The sequence below is a fragment of the Temnothorax curvispinosus genome, unplaced genomic scaffold, assembly GCF_003070985.1.
Source record: "Temnothorax curvispinosus isolate PA1 unplaced genomic scaffold, ASM307098v1 QBEX01000740.1, whole genome shotgun sequence".
NCBI classification, from domain to species: Eukaryota; Metazoa; Arthropoda; class Insecta; order Hymenoptera; family Formicidae; genus Temnothorax; species Temnothorax curvispinosus.
The window spans coordinates 1,139,508-1,163,652 of record NW_020210520.1 but is presented as its reverse complement, the minus strand read 5'-3'; the positions used below and the strand labels follow the sequence as shown (position 1 = coordinate 1,163,652).

At 40.4% G+C, this 24,145-nt stretch overlaps 2 protein-coding genes across 13 annotated transcripts in view; both read right to left on the bottom strand.

Moving 5' to 3' along the window:
- Window positions 1–12,643, bottom strand: part of LOC112457677 — a 29,207-nt gene extending 16,564 nt beyond the window's left edge. Inside the window, exons 1-2 of one of the 9 annotated variants that reach the window (XR_003041144.1) lie at window positions 12,557–12,643; window positions 10,968–11,349 (exon numbers count right to left, since the gene is read on the bottom strand). Coding sequence is in view for 1 of the 9 variants with exons in the window: in XM_025020860.1 (XP_024876628.1) it covers window positions 3,556–3,614; window positions 3,707–3,719 (72 nt within the window). In the remaining 8 variants the exon portion in view is untranslated. Of the gene's footprint in view, window positions 1–457; window positions 1,941–3,555; window positions 3,615–3,706; window positions 3,974–10,967; window positions 12,387–12,556 lie in introns of those variants that run through there. The other 8 variants (XR_003041133.1, XR_003041136.1, XR_003041140.1 and 5 more) reach the window with 8 other exon arrangements.
- The window catches only part of LOC112457654 (ras-related protein Rab-37-like), a 150,287-nt gene that overhangs the window by 22,890 nt on the left and 103,252 nt on the right, over window positions 1–24,145 (bottom strand). The window lies entirely within an intron of this gene.

Genomic DNA, 24,145 nt, shown 5'->3' with positions numbered 1-24,145 from the left:
GAGAGAGAGAGAGAGAGAGAGAGAGAGAGAGAGAGAGGTCGTTTTGATTCCGCTTGCGGTTCATTAACAGTCCTTCTGTCGGGTAGCACGTGCTACCCATATATTATGTGCATATAGGAATGTATCAACACCCCCGATACGCACGGTTCCTGGAAATCGAATATCAAATACTGCGTATTATCGATTCTGTTCACATAAATAAAAAAAAAAATTATGTTACCTCAAATATCTTAAATCTGATATTAAGCTAATCCTCGCGATTCCGCGAGCTATCTTTCGGTTTATGTATCGAGTGGTTCACGCGGATTTTTGTCATCCGTTCATTATCCTTCATCTAAACACGTGGATCTCTATATCTTTGCTAAAGAAGCTCTATGAGATAATTAACATAGAGAAGATTGCGTGCTTCTACTTTGATCGGAAAGGAGGTTGCCCGGTTAAGGGTTAAGAGAGATACCTTCTCGACGTGTTTCCCTTCCTTCGTTTATCCATCCCAGCGACTAACGAGCGCACATCTCCGACATGGGTCCCGAGCGCTCGAGTGAGCGCAGTCGTGTATCCGATTATCGGTGTATCGATGCCTCTATATAGTCGCGAATAATATATGAATAAAGTGCCACTTCTCTTCTCAAGAGACTGGTCGTAACACGCGTGGCGGCAGCGATGCGATATTCAATCACCGGCACATAACGTACATCGCTCACTGGATTATCCACGTGTGCCCTCGCTTATAACGAGGTACGCAAGGAATCATTTTTCACTTTCCGGCTGAACCGTGATCGCTCTCGTGATGACTGTCATTCGTTTCGTGTAACAAATTCAACGCCTGACTCAACGTCATCGTTCAATCTTCGTCGATTTTCGGCTGACTGAATGAAAGAATATTTATATAATTTTTTCATCTTTCGAACTATAAGATGAAAAATTTATATTTATCGTTGTCCTAACGTCGATAAACAGAAACTTATGCCACCAAACGAGACACGTATTCGATTAAAAATAAAATTTGTATACATTTCGGCAGCGGATGATTATCTTGAAATGTAAAATTGAATATTTTTTTTAACTCGCTAAAACAATAATTTCACATTAAATAGTTTCACAATCTTTTCTGCGTGTACTTGTCGTCGTCGCATTCGTCGCTCGCAGATCTGCGTCGTGCCGCATGTTTGCGATAAAATTCAGCAGGTTTCATTCCAGGCACGCCGAATATTCCGTCAGATATAGAAGTGCACTCTCTTCAAAAGCCGATTAATAGCGGTCGAAATGAATGGAAGCCAAGAGCTGCGATGAGGATAGAGTTTCACGATGCACATATAAAGGACAAATAGTATAGAGATCCAAACAAAGGCGGCAAGCACTGTCATTATCGTTGCACAATTTGATAACGCGCGTAATATCATAACGGAAATATCGTCGGTTTTAAAAGCTTGCGCTAAACCCCGTTGCGATACCGTCGCTACATCGAGTTTCACCGCGCGTGGCCGCGAAAATCTGTCGACAAGCACCGGGTCGGCCCGCGCCCAAAATAATCATCTTCGCGTCGCTCGCGCCGAAATCTCCGTCATCGGCCGGTCCTTTTTGACGACGGAAGAACGAAAGAGAGCGGCTCCGGCAATCACGTCAACGGCACGATATGCACGGTGAATCGCTTTGTAGCGACTATTTCCAGAGACAGGCGTCGTCACTCGTAGGTGAGCGAAGGGTAGACAAGTGGGGTGACGGACGAAAGAAAGTATATGGTGTGTGTGCATGTGTGACGGGACACAGGACGGGGGTGGGGGAGCGCACGGAGGGGTAGATCGTCGTCGTCGGTATTGTATAGGGTGCAACGCGCGCGGAGAGGGTGCGCGAGGGTAAGTGCATCGGCACGGAAAATGTGTCGGTCGCAGGACGCGTTTGCCGGACGCCGCAACGCGTTGTTCAAGTGCTCCACCCTCTTCTCTCTTTTTCTCTCTCTTTCTTTCTCCCTACCACTCTTTTTTTAACGTTTTTTTCTTTTTTCTCCTTTTTTCTCCTTCTTCGCCGCTACGAGCGAATTAATCGCCGCAGCCAGTTTGGCGACTGACGAGAAACTCTCTGGTTAATATTTGAATTGCGCTATGAACAAAGAACGAAAAGAGGAGGAGGAAATTAGCCGGATTGAAAAAGATATAAAATAATTATCGATGGAAGTTACTGAATATACTGAATATTAACCCTCCAGTGGGCGCGTGAAAATTTGAAAAGGGCGCGTGAGGCGTAAATTACACCCCACGTTATTTATGATATAAGTATTAAATCAAATTAATATTTTTTATTTTCTGTTTAATATTATTTATTGCTGCACATATCTTAAAGTATATTAACACGTTCAAAACTTTAATTTTAATGTTTAATGCTTAATGTTTTTTCGATAATAATCGGTTCTGTATTGAAATGAGTTCAGAACATTTATCTTTTACAAGCTGTTGTGGGTGTAAAATACATCCCACGCACTAGAGGGGCGCCCACTGGAGGGTTAATCGGAGTAAAGAGTGTATAGAATTTATAGATCAAAGTTGACCGAAAAATATCATTGAAGTTAAGACAGATAATTCTGAAAAGTCCTGCTGAGACCGGGTGACGCCACTGACGCCTACATCCCAGATTGTAGATAACTTTGTCTTAAATGATTGTAAATCCTCCTGAAGTACGTGACATGATATTTGAGGCATAAAAGTGCATTACCTTTAATACTTGATGATATAAAATAACACAGAAGCAGAGATAGATTGACGCCTTGACGTTTCATGAGTTTTATAGCAGTTTTACCCGGGTTTATACGATAATGCGGACGGCAGGCAGAGGTAATATGCAGTTGTCGTGACAGCGGTTTAAATCTAGAATTTAACTCCGCAAGGCATAAATCGTCTATTATTCGTACTATTTGTAACGAGTGCGTCACGTGAATTACAAAATACGTTGTGTACATACCCGCGGCTATATTACGATGAATATTTGCACTCACATCAAAAGTATATTCGTGAAATATATTGCACATATTGTATTCAGTTATTAATCAATAACCGAACGCAACTATTATTATGTAGCAATTTCATAAATATTGATCGAAAGGAAATCCGATTAATTGCAATATATGCAATATTTTCCTCCATCTCGCGCGAGAATAAATATCCGGTTCATCAATGCATTTATTTATTTGCTCGCGCGAGGATTATTGCGATGAATACTTCTTTGTTTAGGACAATCATCATATATCATATAAAAAAAATATTTTAAATCACAAAGAAAAAGATTATATGGAGGGGTAAAAACCACAGTGGTGTAAGTCAAATTTTAAAAAATATTTTTTCGTGTGCATAAATACAATTTATATGTACATTGTATAGATTGCATCTATGCATACGAGAAAACATTTGACTTACACCACTATGACTTTTACCCCTCCATATCATTCTGTAAAAATATGTCGAGTCATCACCTCGTCAATTACATTACGTTAACATGTTAATTGAGAAGATTAAAATTGGTTCTTATCGATAGGCCGAATGTCGAAAATTAATGATTGCTTACGCTTATAAGACCATTGTGAACCAGAAGAGTCCAAATAGAACAGAAGAGTCCAGATATTACTGTTATATCGTAACAAAAACGTGAAAGATAAAAAATTTCATATTACGCCGGCGGTGCGTAACGCGAATGTTTAATTACATGAAGATCGTACTTGAACGAGACATTTTGGCGATATCGTTGCACTGTAGATCGCAATTTACCCCCTTTCACGACTCGGTGTTCCTTGCCCGTGTCTGTTTTCTCTCGACGAACGAAACTGCGACGATCGCGAGAGAGAGAGGACGGATGACGGTACGCGTTTCCTGCTTTACGCGCAACTGATGCGAACGCGAACGGTGGCGCATGCCGGCCTATTCTCTTCCCTCCGACCGGCCTCGCGTCACAAACTGACGACACACGCGATTCGAGTTCGAGTGGCCGCTCTCCAGCGTGCACCGGCCGATGAAATTAACTCTTATCGCTTTTATTGCCCATTGTTCGCGTTGCACGGGCGAGCAAAAGCCGATTTCCTACGGTCGCATTCACACTAGCTGTGGTCGGTCCAAACAGCCATCCCCGACAGCTCGTCCAACATATTACCTATTACGTAGTCTCTAATGCTCTGCTCTTTTGACGAATAAACCTCCGAATTTTTTTATTATTTATTAATTGACAACGTTACAAATCTGCATTTAGACATGTTCCGAGTTTCAATCAGTTTTTCATCATTTCTGTGAATTCTTGACGTATTATTGATGCACCAATTACGATAATACTTGTAGAAAATATCGTTGCGCAAATCGACATGATTGAAATATCGCATCAAAGAATCGTACCATTAAAACGAGGACACGGTGACGGATAATCCCTAAAAACAGGTTAAGCGTGAATGTCACGGCAAGAGCGGAAGAAATATAGTTTTTAAAAAAGCGAAACAATACTATTTGCAGAATGGGAGAAAACAAATTTGCGGGGCTCTGCAAGCGTGGCACGACCTTATCTCTTTGTGAAAGTAAGTTATTGTCTACGAAATGAGGTACCGCTCGAGTTTGACGTATAAAGATGACGGAGAAATCTTGCAATTTATATGATAAACCATAATTCGCGAAAGGGATTCAACTAGACGATCGACATTAACAGGAGAATCTACATTTAAAATTCGTCTGAAACAAATGCGCGAGGCCCGCGACTATCGATAACGCGGTTGCAAATTTATCACCGATAAAGTTTCGATCGAATCAAGGAGCGTATTGATATTTTCGCAAAAGCGTCGATGAGAAACACGTCGGAGTAAATTCAAATCGCTTGCTCTTCTTGTCGGTCGTATCTGCTTACGATCGCGATACCTGATGAAAGGCGATCGATGAAAGGTGAATGGGAACCCGACAAGCATATCGAAACAAAGCTCCTTTCTTATCAAGATGCTATCATTATACGCGTGTCGAGACGCGGATCGAACGATATACGCGGATCGCATCGTAAAATTGAAGGGCATCGATTTGCAATACCTCGGGGATACGCCATCGACGCGAAGTCCGCGTTCAATCGCCGGAGAAATTCTTTGAAACAAATGCGGCGGATCTCCGGAGATCTCTCTTGAAGAAGAAGAAGACTCAACTCCCAAGACACATGTGTCCGAAAATCCCTCGGGATATATCCCGTGTGCGCTCGAGGTTCTCGAGGCAAACACCCCATTGTTACATGATGGATGAGACAGGATGTGGTCGTGCTCGTAAGCATAAGTGCCGAGGTGTTTCGCATCCCAGACCGGATCACTGCAACTTAGAGAGACGCCGTAACTTGATGGGTCATGCGTCGCATCGACGATTTATAAGCAAACACATATTACCGTTCCCCGGTGAATGATTAATGCAATAATTACCATGCGAGGAACACGTAATTTCTATTCGATGGAAATATCTATTCTCGAAACGAATTACAATGCATCTCTCATGTACGGCGATACAGCAACAAGATATTAGATTTCTTGTGAAAATACACTGCAAAAGTAGCTTCGACTTGTCGTATTCAACGGTCGATGTTTATATTGCGCATAATAATGGAAAGAGAGTTTTCAAGCCGGAAATCGGATATTTTACGATCTGCTATACCTCCATTGTAGTCGTGTCAGAAAACTTGGTGGTTCTCTGAAGAATTTAGATTGTCTCGGATTTCACTTTTACACAGGAATTTCGCTATGTAATAAGTTCAAATGCGAAGCCGTCACTTTGTGAGACACACACATATACATTCTCTCTCTCTCTCTCTCTCTCTCTCTCTCTCTCTCTCTCTCTCTCTCGCTCTCTCTCGTAGTTAATTTCAATTACAGAACTCACGACGTGACGTCTCCAACGCCTTAATCGGTGTTACGGTTGCTGAAAGCTATCGAATTCCGTTTGACATAGACATGATTCTAATTACTATTGGCCGAATATAATACAAGCAGATTAATACCTACAATGATCTGTAATGTCCAAGATCAATTTCACTAATCTGAGACAACACTTCATACGCTCGTATCACGAAGTAATTTCGCCTAAATGGCGATCAATTCTTAAATTAATTACTGTGAGCAATAAGTTATTTCGTACTGTAATTATTGAAAATTTCATTAATTAATGAAGAGAAAGAATTCGAAGACTAACTGTAGTCTTTCCTTTTTCCATTTAATTCTGCTTGTTAACGCAGTTATATAATTTCGAGTTATATAAACACGAACGAGAGAGAGATCCGTAAACTGAGAATAGAAGAATAAACGTATTTATGTCGGATTTATCGAAATATCATCAGGTTAACAATAAATATATTTAACTATGTCTTGGATGTTGACACAAAGATGCCATATGTGTTGGGAAAATTCAAATATTTTTCGTGTCAAAGTAAGAAATAAATATTTCTTTGACATTCTGCAGGTATAAATCGATTTTCAGATTCAATTCGAAAATATTCGTTTCGTTATTTTAACTTTATATCTTTCTCCGCAGAACGCTTTGTGCGATACCGAGCACCACATTCGTCTTCCAATAAATATATTCGATATATATATATCTACCTTTTTGTGTGAGCGCACAAATCCTGTAGTTGAAATCCTCCCAACGGGAATGCGCGGATGACGTAGTTATTGTATATCCGCTACGAAAGCAGCCGGAGCTTACAATAAAATAAACCTCCGAATGTCTCCGGCAATTTATTTGATAAATAGTTTTCGTGTGTTCATCAAAGTTCGTTATAACATCGCGAATATTGTGATGCATGGAGCGTCGCCTCCTACGGCATTTTTTTGTATACCGTTGCTTTTATCGTCAATCACAGCAAAACCTCGAACGCGAACGTATTCGCAAATAAATCCGTATTCGGGTCGTCCCTTCAGGAAAAATAATCGTAGTCGCCAAAATCATGGCCGGTAGCCAAACGCGACGATCGTCGGCTATAAATTTCGAGCGACCGAGGGGGTCAGCTCCGTGATTATTCACCCTCCCCGATCCTCGCCCTTACATCGATCGCGATCCCTGCGGAATAAAGTGTTGTGCGAAAGGCGGAGGCGGCCTGAAAAATGGTCGTTCTACTACCTGAAACGCCCTTCTAGAAGTGTAATGACAGAACAGCGATGCGCACGGCAGTCGGCGACCGTGTCGGCAGTCTCACCCCTTGGAAATGCAACGCCCGGAAGGAGCAATAAGGTCGAAGCCCTTTCATCTCGAAGAAAGAACCAGGAAGTGCGGTCTCTATGACGCGATCGCGGAGGGAACCCCCCCCCCCTTCCAAGTACAGTCACATCTATAGGAGGGAAAAGGTGCATGCGGTAATTAACACGTCGCTCGTAGCGCGGCAAAGTTTCCGTTTTGCCTGGAAGAAAAAAGTGCTCGCGAGAGATGACGACATGCTCCTATTCCGCGAGAAATACGTCGGCGAAGGAAGAAAAAATCACGAAAAAACTTGCTGCGAAGCGTATTAAAAAAAGAAAGAGAAATGCGAAATGTGTTAGAATAATTGGAGAATTCAGTGGAAGTTGTTTAGTATCAAATATCATATCTCTCGGTTTTTATATAGATTAAGTGTAGAATTTTTGGTGAGATCTCTCTACCATGGACCATATATATCTCGGAACAAACGTTACGACCGACATAACGCAATTTTCAAACGGGGAAAATATTTGCCGTTCCGAAAATGCAAATAAATCCAAGAACTCGCGATTTAGCGAAACTTTATTCGCAAGCAAAGTGTCATCGATTCTGCGTATTTGCAAGCGGCAAAGTTCGGCCGTTAAAGCGAACTGTTTATATTCCACGGAGTTGCAAGTCTTTCACAAACAGCGCGGAATGTCACGATTTGCATCACAATTTCCGCTAACTGTTTACACCACACAACCATGATACGCACATGGTCGCCCGTCTTTTTCATCTCGGACCGTTTCATCAGAGTTGTGACATTTTCATATTTAAAATGAAGCGTATCCGACAAACGTAACGCTGCTCGTGTTATAAACGTTTCTAGCTAAGGAGAGAAATCTAAAAAAATATAACTCGCGTATACAAGGTGTTCCGCACAGTCACATGACGATTATTTTTCTTAATACTTACATATTTCTCGATAGTTTATATCGCGTCTCATTTTTTACCTTAAGAATCTTAAATAAATGTATCTTACAAATAAATAATTTCTAATTTAAACAACGTAATAATTGTCCTATAAAATAAATTACAATTAATAGTTAGTCAGCCTCGAGTGCTGTACGTGCACACAGATTAACTTCTTCTGGCCCGAGTCCAAGCATGACTATCAAATGGACGACATAGTCCTTTACAGAAAAAGAAAAGATATCAAGAGTAATCACAACGCTCTGAAATTATAAGTTGTCAATTATAAGTTTGTTACATGCGTTGAATCTGTCGCTTGCGGAACGCCGAGTATATCGGTGACAAGTCGCGGGAAGCTTCAGCGATAACCGCGTCAAGGTGATTTCTTTTCCGCGTTTCGCCCTGATTTTACATCCTCGGCGTATAACGAGATAAAAAGATAGCCTGCTACGTAACGTCCGTGACAAATGTTTCACAGCGACGGCGACGGGCGCGATGAAATTATGCGCCGATTCGCGCACTGATCGTGCGAGAATTCCGTTTGCACTCAGCGGAATATGTTAATCCCGATTTAATAACTTCCGAGTGCCGGCTTACAGTAATAATCCATAACCTAGTAATATCTGTTGGAGTTTCGCGTACATTAGCGATTACTTCTTCAGGAAAATTAGCAGCAGCGGTTACCGTGCAATTATAATTTACTGCGCATAGCAGAAGCATATATGCATATTTATGATGAAATTTATGGATTAAAGTTCTCTGCTGCGCTCCACGTATCTATAATCTAAACGGCATTGAATGTAGGATACAGTAACAGTACAGTAACAGATCATTTTCGATTCCTGTTACATTTTCGTAATTATCACGAGAATGAAAATTGAAGAACTTTCAATAGCTATAGGACGCAGGTGTTCAATTTTGTGCAAGTCAATTCAACCTACACCCCTATACAGAGGTTGTCCCTTCTGATGTTTTTTAAAGCACGACGGCGACGTCTCTGATCGATTTGAAGGTGATCTTTCTTTATTGAAACTGTCAAGTAAGCCATCATCCTCATCTTTTTAAGTTGACTTGATATTGTTACAGTTTTAATATTTACATTTTCATGACTGCGTGCTCCGTCAAAATCTCATTAAAATGAAAACCATTCTCGTAACTTAGAAATATGATTTTGTCATCAATTTTTTTCTTCCAAAAATTACTTCCGCAAAAGTCTACCTTCGTAAGTTATACGGAAACTAAGGGCACTTCGAGTCTCGTAGGTAGAATCGATCACACAAATCGGTCAGAGAATCAGTAATGACAGAGTTGCCACAGAAATTGAATTTTGAAAATCTCTGACTTTTTCATGTTTTGCAGACGATAATGGAGAATTTTCCATGGTCAGTATGTAATTTTAAATTTTAATGTTTAGAAGCAGCAATTGCAGAAAAGATAGCTTATATTATTAGAAGCAACGCAAATTTGGACGTTTAGTAACATAATATAATGCAAATTCCTGAATGCAAATTCAGGCTAACAAGATGTAAATGTTAATTAGAAAAAAGAATGCAATTATGACAGAAAAGAACGATTGAATAAAAGCACTAGATAAAATATAAATTTTAATTATTTTGTTGATTAACATCATAAGAGAAGAAGCAGGGGAAGACAAAACAAGAAATGGACACAAGAGTGCCTCAAAATAGTCTCCTCGTAGTAATACGTAGGAATGACTTGTAAAATACGCGAGTTTTGAACGCATTTGACTGTAAATGTTGGATATAATATTTAAAAAATTATAAGTACTCTTTAGAATTAGAGTTTTTGTGGGAATTACGAACAAAGTTTAAAATACCAGGCTCTTTTATATATTTCCCTGATTTTTCCAGGTTTTTCCTGATCAATTTAAATTTCTATGACTTTTCCCGGTTTTCCAAGGCTATGGCAATCCTGATCCTGAATGAAGATTTTAGGCCAATTTGTGAATAAATTTACTTATGTTCCATATAGCGCCTCAATTACTTTCGGAAAAGTGATCGCGTCATTTTGATATCGATTAACAACTCTTGATACGAATCTCGCGATTTAACACTTAACCGGTCATATCGATGCTTCCATCCCCGCGCCTGACTAATTAAGTCGCTCATGAAACGGTAATTGGCCCAAAGTTCATCCGGCCTGTACTGTTTTCAACGACGAGAGCCGCGCACACATCCAAGCTGTATCTCGTCGTTTTTTTTTGCTGACCACCGTGAGAGTAATTAATTGGACACCGATCGCGTCATACATCCGTTAATGATATCTTGCGGATGGAATTTTTCAAATTCCTTGTTCTTTTTTATCTCGTTTTAATTTAACTGTATTTATAGTACCGCGCTGAGATGCGGATCGCGAAAAGATATTTATCGACGCTAAAACACCGTTGAGTGATGATAATATCAAAATGCCGAGATGTACGCGATAAAATTCACCGATATTTTATAACAGTTGTGCGTTTAAAGGTATAAAATTGATTGATGCAATAATGTATGAACGATGCGATAAAATTGTAAATATTTCGCGCTCGTATACGTTTTGAATTTTACACGGCGTGACAATCGATCTAGTGAAAAATTAATTATTGAACGTACAACAATATGTAATTAATGAATGAATTTTCATTATTCTGAAACTTTTGAATTCATCTCTGAAATTACAATGCAAAAGCGTTTACGAGTTTGCACGTCGGTCAAATTTTAATTGCTGCATACGTTCGATATTGAACCTCAAAGTGCCGGCGTCTGCAGTTTTATCTTGCAAACGCAAAGCTTTGAATACATGACTATCAAAATAAATACCGACGATCGTGGATCGTAACAGCTATTTACTACATACCTCGTATGATACTTCCGGCAGGATGATCGTCCTACTCGGCGAACGTTGAAATAATAACTAATCCGCGAATTCAACGGATCTGACGCGACCCTAGGGACTCAGATTGATAGGAATTATTCGACAACTGAATCAGTTACGATTACAATCTGTCCAGAAATTGAGGAAACTGGATCTCGATAGAGCGGTGAATAGAATTGGACAGTCGCACCGAGTGAAAGAAAAATGCACGCTTCGTCGCACAAATTTAATCAAATCGTCTATTTTGTCAGATTCTGAACGACAAACTTCATCATTCGCGTGTAATCAAAGAAAGACTAATTTAGAGAACCTTCAATGCTTTCACCGAGCGAACAAAGGCGATTTGTCGATGTTTGCACACTGTCTGAAATATAATATGTTTTCTCTAATTTTCATTAATTACGTTTCCCCGACAAAACTTGATGTAGAAATGTAAATCATCCTGAATAATGGATATTTTCGAAGCTTCAATATATGAATAAACACATTTTGTCTATCTAATATTTAGGATAACAGACGTAAATGGAGGGAAATATGTATGATTTCGGTTTAATTATAATATAATTTCTGCGAATTTTCCCCTTTCTAAAATTATAAAACCGTTAACGATGTAAAAGCTTTGAGGAGCGTCTCATTGCAGGCGTACTTTGATCCAGGCAAAGCACAATTAGTCAGGATTAACATCGTTAAAGTCAGGAAAACAAGATAGTTGGATCTTCGTAACGTGTTTTGGTCTGAAAGCTTTTCGAGAGCGTCTTGAACTTTCGACAAACTGACTGAGATTGCCAACTACATCGATCGAGCGAAATTGACCGATAAAAACTGGTTGCACCTGACTTTCAGTAGTTAGTTCGGCAGCCTGTAATTACTCGGGATTTATAGCTATGACTCCCGCGATGGTAAAATGGGCGAAATGTCGACCTCGAATTCGGAATTAATCGGGCAGAAGTTAAGAACACGCGAAACTCAATGCTTCTCAAAAACGTAAAAATTTGCCCATTTCTCCTGTTCCTTCCGATGCCATAAGCGTTCGCGAGCAGGCAATGAATATCCCCCGTTATATTCCATATTACCGTAAATCTTTCCGCGAGCAATTCCGCCTCTCAATTCTACTTATTGATAGTTTTGTGTTATTCAATATAAGATATGATATAAATGTAACATGGTTTTTCATCAATCATCATTGTATCATCGTACAAATCTATTGCGATACAATTGCGATATTTGTACGATTGTTAATCAAATATGTAGGGAGAATATTGTTGCGATGTTCAACACCGGAAGAATTATAATATGCATACTGTTCAAAATAATTAGCGTAACGCGCTGTCGAAGAATCAAATTAAGTACCAAAAATGTGCGTAGCTAAAAAAAATCGAATTTACATAAATACGCTTATTGGAGGTTTAAATTTAGATTCTTTAATAAATTTCATGGGCATCTAATAATCATCTAATTATTTAAAACAGTATTTGACTATAAAATAGAATTATATCACATATTACATCTGTAATATAGCACTTATTATAACAGACGTTTTCAACAAAAAAGAAAGTCAGGGCACAACTTACACTGATTACCCAACAAATATTTCAATATACCAAAAAAAAAGCACGAGAATTTTCGACTAATTAACGAATAAAATCTATGACTAAAGCCATTACATTTCACTCGCGTCAGGAGAACTGAGAAACCGATATGCCTTTTTCCGCCTCGCGAGAAAGCATCGGGAGGCGCGAGAGTCCGCGAGAGATGCCGCGGAACGGGCGCGAGTTCGGGAACTGCCGACTTCGACAGTTCGGGAAAACTGTCGGCGCTCTGTGTGCGACGGGGGTTTCCTACCCCCCCCCCTATAGCGCGCGCCGGGCACCTGATGTCCCTTCGGGGGCAAGGGAAAGAGAGGGAGATTCCGCGTCTCCGCGCCCGTTTCGCCGCCGCTCACCCACGCAGGCAACAAGAGTGTCTTGGCACTCTCCGCGCTCATCAGCCAGGGACCGCTCACGTTCCCATGACGACACGCGTGCAATTCCATCCCCTTTCCTCCCAACCAGCCCTGTCGTTCCAACGCACCCTTGCGAGCGCACGCGCCACCGGGTGCCTCGTGGCAACAGGTTTTGGATCCCGCGCTGCGAAGCGCGGCCTGCCCGGAATCGCGTACAGCCGGATACCGGGATCGAGACGGATGATCGATGTAGATTGACGAGCCGAGAGAAAGAGAGAGAGAGAGAGATAGAGAAGGGAGAGAACTTGGCAAGAGGAATCTCGAACCGCATCGTGGGTTTGCGGCGCGGCAGGATCTGGATTATCGTGGCCTCGTGATATGATCTTCGAGAAAATGATGTATACCGCGGAAGGAAAGGGGCAAGGATTATAATGAGATATCGAAATGGGTTTGCGGGCGCGGAGAGATGCCCGAGCCCTTCTCTTTAAAGTTTCGGGGTGACAAGCTGTAGCCCGGGATTTTTTCAGGGGTAAAATCGATCAGTTGCTGATATGGCGAGGATACCGGTGAACTTTACGACTTCATCTTCAATTTATTTCCACCGGGCTTGTTCTGGATACATTTCGCGAAATATACAGATAATTCTTATAAATTTCTCGTGAGTTCAGGTGCCTTCGTTATGATGCATAATACTATTGAAAAATAACGATAGAAAAATAACGATAGAAAAAAAGCTCTCATGTTAAACACCTTACAACTCATTAGAACTATTAAAAGATTAGAAAAATTCGAAACGGAAGTTTGAAAACCACCATAGATTTTTTTACAAATGTTAATAACTATAATATTTTTCGACTCTTTTGTATAAAATGTGACATAAAAATAATTAATATTTCTAATACTAAAAATCACGAAAATTTTATTATCAAATTTAAAATTTAATTTCTAAAATAAAAATCTTAAAATTAATTCGTCACAATAGCGTAATATTTTTTGATACACAGGTCTCTATCTATTCAAAAATGGTCTCAAAAGAAAAGAACCGTGTAAAATCGATTAGGTATTCGGACTTTCTCTTTTCCGTTCAAACTAGGCGAAGCGAGGAAAATAACCAGGGATAATTCACAAGAACTCCCGAATATTCGTTCGACGTGAAAACATCGTCGACATCTCGATTTCGACCGCTAAGAGGAAGAGCAAAGTTAAGTTGTGGGAAGAGCAAAAAAACATCTGAATGCTTGTCACCCTATAGTCATTTCGGCAATGTTCGGTAGGCGGTAACGTGGTCAATGATCTTCTCCAGATCGGTCTTTTGAGGGAGGCGAGGGAGCGAAATAACCCTCAAGGATGGTCAGAAAGTGGCAGGTACGAAGGGAGAACGCCTTTGACCAGTCCCGCACTTCAACGCCATACACGATCGCTTAGGTTTGGACCTTGCGATCGTACTTGACACGATTGCAGCACGCACGCACGTTCCTCCATCGATTCTCCGCGGAATCCGCGGTTTATTGGCTCTCATGGGAGATTACGCGTGCTGCGTAGTCACGATGATTAATGTATTATGCACAATCGTAAATCCATAATTATAAGGAGAAATTAATTATTACATATCAATAAATAAATGCGAAACAAGTGTACCTGGTATTGTTTTAATAATGATACAAGACAATATGTGTACGATGTAATAATGTTAAATAATTATGTAAAAAAAATTATTTTTTGTATTTGCGTACTTTATCCAGCAATTTCATGGATATATCGAAAGATATCGTAAGATAAATCACTTATAGGGATAAATCGACTTTTTATTTAGATAACTGGTTTCGCGTTCTTATATATACACATCTGAAATGCTTTCTCCTGATTGAACTTTTTTCAATCAAACTCTTGCTGACCACCTGGTATATCGATCTTACTGGTTACTGGTATACTGATGATTCTGTTTGTGTAACGAGATCTGTGATTACAACTAAAGCATTAGTTCTTTTAAAGATGTCACGCAATCCTCTAAAGATCTTCTGTAATCAAGGTCTAAATTGTTATCGATTGCATTGCACGTTTAACATTTTTTCGCATCCAGCGTTTCCAATAATAGAAGAAGGAAGTTTTTTGAATTAATTTATTATTAATTTTTTTATTAATATAATCATACTATATAGAAAAAATTAACAGCTTTGAGATAGTAATTTCGTTTTAAAACAAAATTTCTTCACAATCAAGCAAAAATAATTATTCCAAGATAGTAATTAATTTGTTAATAGCACACGTGAAAATTCTCAATGTAACAAAAAAAATGCGCGAGCTTTAGTACCAACGTTTATGTCGGAATCTCAATCACATCAAACCTCAATTAGTCACGAATTAGAGGATTGGCTGTGTCATCGAAGAGATCGATACATCTATTAGAATGTCAAAGCACCAAATAGAAAAAAAATCGCCTTTCGTCTATTAACGTTTTTCTCTGCCGACATCCGTGGGGAACGTAGGATGCGAACAAATTGGCCCGAATCTTTCTCCGTGGAAATCATTTTTCCGGCTTTCCTCATTCCGCGCGGGAGTAAAAAAAGCCACTTGTGACTCATTTCTTCTCGGCGATACCCGAAGCGATTTATACGGTTTCTGATTGCAACTGATGTTGCTCTTTCCGCACTTGTGGGAAATTCATATGTCTTCGTTCCTCGATCGTTGTTCAAATAAAATTCTTGCCAAAGCAAACTAAGTTACGATGCAATTGACTTTGCTTTTGGATATGATCTATTCTTTTATGGGAGATAAGTCACTTCCGGAATAGAAATCGCGAAAAATATTTATGAATTTTTCTCGAAGTATATAAAGAAGCGATTCGTAGAAAATCCGTAAAATAATAGATCATTTATACTATTAATATAGAATAATTAAAAGTATCGTGTGTGTATATGTGTATACCTATCATTCTCGGCAAGCGATCGTATTTTTAATAAAAGTATGTTATTTGAATTCGATACATTTTTCGTCCGATTTGAAAAATATTTGAACAGCTCTTGAGTTTTAAATATTTCATATATACGAGTTCCGTAGAACGTTAATAACCGGTTTCGTTTTTCATTTAATCTGCAAATATTTTAGATTGAAATGTCATCTATAAAAAAGAAAAAAATTTTTTTTTTTTGTAAAAATCGCAATGGAGTTTTCCGTGAGTGCCATAATATTAGTCATTTTCCGAAACGCAATGTCATTAGCAAAGCATGAATTATATATGCTGTGGTATTTACAATCAATAGCTCTGTTTTCTCGTTAAATAAATGAGCTGCATAGCCGGATATGAATAATGACAATCATAATTGTACGAATGTGTACAATCTCGCTTCAATTATTCGATCCGTCATTACGAAATGAGCATTATTTAGAACTGTTGATATGCGGGATTTCTCTCTTTCTCTCTTTTATGCATGACATTTGTAATTGTATTGTATAGAAGGTGTGTAAAATCGGTTAATTAGAACCATATTTTACAATATTTCTTAACCTAAGAATTAGCAGATAAATCGCTAATAATCACCTTAAAATCTTAACTATGTCTGATATTTATAAGTTGTGATATATGTTAAATGACGCAATACGAAGTTAAACGCAACGAAGTCACAACGCCGATGGAAGAAATAAATCCTATACTGGGAGACAACTATAAATTTATTTTATGCAACAGATTAAAATATACAACTGTACTTAAAATTGTAATTAAGGAAGGGATTGTAACAACCTTATTTAAAATAACAATCTTATTCAAAATAGAGTTTTCTAATTCGTTTAATTAATAAAATGCAACTGATATTAATAATTTACAAAATCGCTATCAATCATATTTTCCAGCTCAACTTGCACATAAACAACAGTGCAACTTAGCTTACTGCTAAATTTTGCTTACGCTTTACAATGCAAATCGACTCCACAGGCAACTCCCTTATAAACAGATATAAAATGAAAATTTAGTTCACGTTGAGCTGCAGCCATGAATGTTTATGCAATCCTAATTATACAAGTTTTAATACACTATCTCAAGGCGATTACTCATATACGCAGCCAGCAATTGTCGATAGTATCGACATTTACGCGTCACGTTACTACGTGCATGAGTCTAGCGCATGTACTAATACGTCCTTAAGTCCGACAATTATTGTACGCAACGTTACAAATAGCGTCTAGTACAATAGCAATGACGCACAGCGAGCGAGCGAGCTTGCATCGTCGTACTAACATTACCTAAGTCTGCTTCAAACGCGCCAACAGAAATTATCGAATGTTTCGAGGAACCAATACTATCGGATGCCAATCTACGTTCCCTACGCCTCGCCGTTTCCCCTAACAACATTCGACAATACAAGCTTTACTTAAGAAGCTTCTCTTACCAGCGAATCTCGATGCAACATCGATATAAGCACTTAGAGAGATAAATCCGTAATATTCTGCCTGAGCCCATCGTTTGTGTTTACTCTCATCTTCAATATTTAATGCTTAAGACTTTTATGAAATTATAAGTATGGAAAAGATAAATATATAAAATAAGTCCAGAAAAATACATTACAATTGAAATTATATAACTTAAAATAAAGTAAATTTTTTTGTATAATTATCAGAGATATAATGAAAAATAAAAAATTTATTTCAATTTCGTTGATAGATCCATATTTTTTAATAACTCGGAACAAACTATAAAAAGTGCCAAAGTATAATCTAAAGTTCGGATTAAATTTGGATTGGATTGTCACGTAAGTAATAGACGAAAATTCAGTATAAAGCATAAAAATTCAGAACTTATTGCAACAAAATCTGTAATAAAACGGAAAATCAACGATGTTGAATTTGCATTATGAGCTTTTATCACAAAGTTACATATAGAACTGTGACGACATTCGCACCGCATAGCAGTGCTTAAATTTTCACAGCTCCCTGCACCAACCACGAAATTGTTGCAAAACCCATTTTTTAACAAATTCCGATCTGCGAACCTCGTAGTTTCGCAAATTATGCATTTGACAGCTCCCAGCCCGGGTTTTGTACACCTTGCACCAATCTACTACAACGCGCGGCCGAGTATTTCCACCGCTGAATATCCCTCGCCCTTTTTATTCCCATTTATTACACATGGATAATCGTACTTCGCTTTCAGACACGTCATTATACATGACGTATAATTAATACCATTAAGTGCCAGTTAGAACGATCAATTAATCTTTATATCTGGTTTTCTCATATCCTGTACATTTACAAAATCATCTCTTCTTTAACTTCTTTCTCGCTTTATTTAAAACGAAGTTATAAACCTTCCTTTTCATTATGTCTCCGTTCTCTTATTATTCTATACGTTTTAATTCAAGTTATTAATGCAATCTCGCATTTTTGTCAATTGTCGCGGAAATTTCAGTGTACGTATCTACGGAGGACACGCCGTCAGGGCTTTTAATATACGTGCTTCTTTTTTCTCCTTTCCTCCCGACTCTTTCTTTTGTCTTATATATGTGTATAGGTATTTAAATGTACGCGCACCACATGTACACATACACACACACGCACACAGACGGAGAAGACGAAGTGGGCAAAGTCTGCTATCGGGCGTCCCACTGCGAGGGGAACCCCGGAGGCCGGAGTTTATTAGCTCAACCCCCGATCAGCGATGGCAGTAACGTAGTAACGCGTATAAAAAGACAAGTGTCATCAACTAAAAAAATTAATAAGGCATAAATGCAGGAGGTTAGGAGCGCGCGATACGTCGGCGCGACGTGGTCGACACGGTAGACTGAAGGTTGTTGATTTCAACAACGTACGAAAGGTTAACTAAATGCCAACCACTGCACTAGCATACAGAAACTCGATGCTAAAATAATAAAACGGCAACTCGAAGAAACCAGTCGTAAACGCGACGGTGCGTCGACCTCTGCCTGTTACAGAATCTTTACTTTCTACGAAGAAGAATGCGGTTGTGCTAGTATCGCAAAAACTGTAGGTATTTTTTTATCAGCAAACATTATCGTTCTGAACGAAAATAGGTTCGTATTTGATCTATCACGAACGACTCCAATCCATCGCTACCGAAAGGGTGCCCCACCGAGATCCTGTCCCCTTCCGCCGAGCTAACAACATGGAACTCGGAATACGAAAAACATATAGGGGCGCCTCCAGCCATATAAACGAAATGTGTTTTCTCTATCGCGGAGATAGGGGAACGAGCGGGGTCTCCTTTGGAAAGGGGAAGAGGGGAAACGCGGGAGAGGGGAAGTAAGAGAGCGGTTATTTGCACACCGCGAGCGGTCAGATGACTTCGTTTGTGCCACCCCTTGTCGGCAGATGTCGGATGTCTTTCTGACACGGGCCCGCGTACCAGGTCTCTCGTTCCCGCTTGGTCTCTCCTTTCTCGCTTGTTTTCAAAATGGCAGAAGTACAAAGTACTTAAGGGCGTGGGCCGTTCCGACTGTTCACGCCTGACCTTTTCATCGTGGGCTTCGTGCGAGGGGATAGGAGCGATGGGCCTTACGCATGAATCCATGGGATCCGCCGGAGTGGGAGGAAGTCGTTTCGAAACGGTCGCTTGGACGGTCGCCTCCGGTTTGCACAATCATCTTCTCGCGGTCGTCCAGGCGCGCGATAATGAAAGGTAAACACACGTAACGGGATTTTAAATGAGAATTCAAGAACTGAGAAATAGAACAGTCAAAGCTGACACGTATAAAACCATAGCAGAACGATGCTACAAATAAAAGAGAGGTATAATGATAAATTCAACGAAGAAGGAAAGATTGAAGAGAGAAGTTTTCGCGCATTATTCACGATTGACGACCCGAATATCGCTCGTTCATGCGACGCCAGGGAAACGAAATTTTTCCGCGAGAAATAAAGCTGTTCGCAACACGACCGGCGACAGGTCAAAGTAAAATATTAACTTCGATCAAACGCCCACCCGATTAGAGGGCAAAATTCGTAAACAAGGAAATTCGCGTGCACTGCGCGACGAAATCACACGTCAAACAATGGTATACGCGATTCAAACAACGCGCTCGGCACTAATTTAATCCCTCTAATCGATACGGCCGTGCGGCCGCACGTGGCCGATTATTTTCGAGGTAAAACGTGGTTGACGCGCTACGGAAACGCGCGCAGCAACAATATCGAAAACCAATAATCAACGACAAATGTTGTCCGACGCCCGCCCGCCCGCTGCCGTGCCGGTCCCCTCGCCCTCGACGCGCGGTCCGATCTTCCAGCGATGTAGTTTACACTCGGCCTCGATTAGATTACGCGGGGCAGAGCAACAGGCAGATGTGGTATTAATCCCCGGCGCAATTTATCGCGTTCAAGCCGCCTGTGAAAGAGTAATTCGATATTGTGGACGCAGCGGCGGATACACATCGCGCGCTCGCACCTTCCTTCGTGTTCCGTTCCGTTCCGCGCGAATTCGCTATTCGCGTTTCGCATTGATGATTTATAGAAAACTAAACGACCAACGATTACATCGCGTCGATAAAAACGTGAGAAATATGTACGCGATGCCCTCTCGGTCGATACTGACCTTTGAAGGATAACGACGCGACTACAATCATCTTAATTGTCTCAATAAAATGCGAACGTTCGCGTTTTTCACGGCGTTGAAACGAGACTCGACATAAACTTTGCAAACTATGCATTGTCTAAAACTGCTGCGTCTCGTATAAACAAGACTCTTTCCGAGAAATCATTTACCCAAGACTTTGATTACTTGACTTCGGGAGTTTTTACTTTTTCTTCTTTGTTCTCATTCCTTTTTATTTTCCCCTTTTCTTTAAACGGCCGTTCATTCGGCGATGAAATAACAACGAATCGAAAAGTTTCTTCGACGCGCGTGGATATTTTGACGAAAACAAATCGGCATAAATATTGATAAGCGGGACTACGACGAAACAGCGGTCGCAGCATCAACGGAAGAAGTGGAAGAACACGAGCGAAGAAGGAGCCGAGTGGAGCAAGAAGAACGGAGAGCGAGAAGGGGGGCCCGAGTTCGTGACCAGAATAACGTCCAAGCCTCTCTCGTACCGCCGGTGCATGCAAGAGCAAAAGATCCGAAACGATTCCGAGCAACACCGGCACCGCCCGGAGTCGGCGATCCTCGCCGACTCGACTGCGCAAACCGCGCGTTTGGATATCACGAGATGCGCATCGCTTCACTCGCAGCGAGGCGCTCCGCACCGAGGGAAGCCTCCACGGTGAAAGAGACCACCGATAAATCGCGCTTTGGGACTATCTGGTAGTAGCGGGAAGCGAACGGGAGGTTCGCCTTTGCAGTTTGCACCGCGTAAGCTATGAGGGAAACAGACGCATATAGGCGAATCTAGAGCGGAAGCGGATTTAAGCGGAGGGTAAACATCGCCGATCAGAAACGCGTACACCGTGGACCAGTGATAAATCTGAATTCAGTAAGCCACGGGTTTACCTGCGGATAGTAGTAATAACCAAAGATAGATTATATTACGAACTCGCAAGCAAGCCCGAATAATGAGACGCGCGGAACACGAATGCAATTAGTCCGTGAAATTCGGATACGAGGTAGACGAACCGCGTTGTTTTTGCACAGCCGCGATTAAATGCGAAGTCAATTATTCCGATCACATGAAACGACATGAAACGAGTGGACGCTAACGTAACGAGCACATCCCACATCCCTCCCAGCCGGTTCCAGCGGACATCCATTTTCCCCGCCGCGCCGGGGAGAAAATTCCATGGGTGGTTGCTCCACATCGTGTTTTGGTATCCGCTTGATACAGCTCTTTATAATCAAGCCGGAGATCGGGAATGATTTTATTAAAATGCCACGAGCACGGTTAATCAACGTCCAATCTAATTAAGCATGATAGGCGCACGTCTTGACGTGCATTTCTGGCGTCTTCTCTCTCGATTTTCTCGCATTATGCGTTTCGTATCGTTTTATCTCCCCAAATGCCGATGCACGTGATCGTGGTGATCGCCTCAAACAGATCTCAGCGAGATTGTGCGTAATTGAAATCTTTTTTACGGCCATCGCCGAACATTCGAGCGATCCCTATAATCATATCACCTTGATGTCGTAAAGCAGATCGGAAATTTCCCTCAATCTCTGTGGTACTCGAGTACTCTCGGCCCGGTATGAACTTCATTAATGGAGAATTAAAAAAAAAAAAAAAAAAGAGATAGAGGACAACGCGCATTACAGTTACTTTAGATTACGTACATTGCACTTGTATGAGGGTCCCCCATATAATATAAGCGTAAATAAACGCTCACTGAACAGGCTTTTAGATAAACAGACTTTTAAACAGACATCAACGCATCATGTATATGTACATTTTTTTTCTATATATAACATAATAAAATAGTACAATGAAAAATTATATTTCTATTCGCAGCGTCACTTTTCCTTTAAGCGTTCGATGAAAAATGAAGAAACTTTAACGAATATGTGCGGCGAAATTGATATTCCTAAGTATAGGCAATTTGATAAATATCATGGAAATCGGTACGGTTTCGTCCCGGGACTTTCCTTCACGCGCGAGGAGAGGAACTTGAAACAGGGAAAAAAAGCAGAAGGACCGAATTTGCTTCGTCACGTGGCGCAGCCTAACTTGGCACTGTCGGCCCGAGTGATTTATTGCTCACCTTCCCCTCGCTCCTTTAACCCTCGATATTCCGGTTGCACACAATGAAAGAGAGAAAGAGAGAGCGTGTGCGCTTACCTCCATCTTCACTGCCTCTTAAAATTATAATCAGTTTTACTCTCTTACTCCCGCCTTTCACTCCTTATTTCGCGGGGAATGCGGATTATACCGGCGCGACTTGATATTATGCCGCAGAATCGATATCAGAAAAATTGTGCAGGAACGTGCAAGTTTCCATACATAATCGGTATTACCGAATCGCGCTTGCTTTATATTATTCCTATTTAATTCGTTTTACCTAAAAGAAAAAATATATATACATATTTAGATTTAGCTTATCATGTGATATATTTGAAATGACAGGAACGGCAGAACATATTTGAGCCTCTCCACGATCTCATTTTAGACACACCTCTCCGAGGTATCTCACACAATTTTTCACATTTGAAAGGAGGCCACCACTTTTTTCCATACCTATAATATACGACTTCTTTCGATTCATCCCTTTATTCATCCTTCTGCCCGCAATCCCTCGCGATTCTCTTAGCTTTTTGCCTTAGTTCAATGCGAACGCAAAAGCGGACGCCAGCGTACGCTTTGTCTCCTCCTCTTTCGCGTCTTGTCAAAGATCCGACGTTTTCTCACATTCTCTGCTTTATACCCTGGCATTTGGCAAGCTTCAATGTGATCACGGTCTATTTTACTTTCTGTCATTGTAAAGCGCACAGACAAAGCTGAAACTTTTACATTCGACTTTCCCCCTCTATATTTATAATGAATTTCGTGCTCATTCTTAAAAAACAAAAATTAAAAATGAAAATAAAGTAGCGATGTGTTAATCAAAATTTTAATTTGAAAGAAAACGCATTAATTTTTTTTTCATCCAAGCAGCTAAATAATGCGCGAATTACGTAATAAAAACTGCTGGATATGGATTCAGCCAGATTCGCATCGATTGCGTTGCGGAACGCGGATAACCGTCAAATGCAGATAGTAATTACGTAATGAGAATCGTGCAGAGCCGATTAACGTAATTCCAAAATCGAGCGCAATACTAATTATTTTCACGTGTATGCACTGACTGATATGTATCGATTGATATTTTTATATTTTTTTCGGTACCGCCGCGCCGAGGCAAAGCTTAACGGGTATGATCGCGTATTCGTATTTAAGTAATAACACTCGTGTTATACACGATGCATATTAAAGGTAATGTTGAGACTTCGCAAGATACACTTAATTGACCGAGCCGGGATTAATTAACAAGATGGACGTTCGGTACGCGTAAGCGTTTAATTAGTACTGCACGGACTCTTCCTCGTTGAGTGAACACTGATTAACTATAACGGTCTTTAACTTGAGCTGGAATTCGCAGTAATTAATTAGCTCTGACCATTGACCCATCCTCAGGACGGATTAAATTTATAGAAAGGGACACTCTTCCCCTCCTCTCACTCCATACAGATTATAAGGACACATCGAACTTGTCTCTCTCTCTCTCTCTCTCTCTCTCTCTCTCTCTCTCTCTCTCTCTCTCTCTCTCTCTCTCTCTCTCTCTCCCTCCCTCTCTCTCTCCCTCCCTC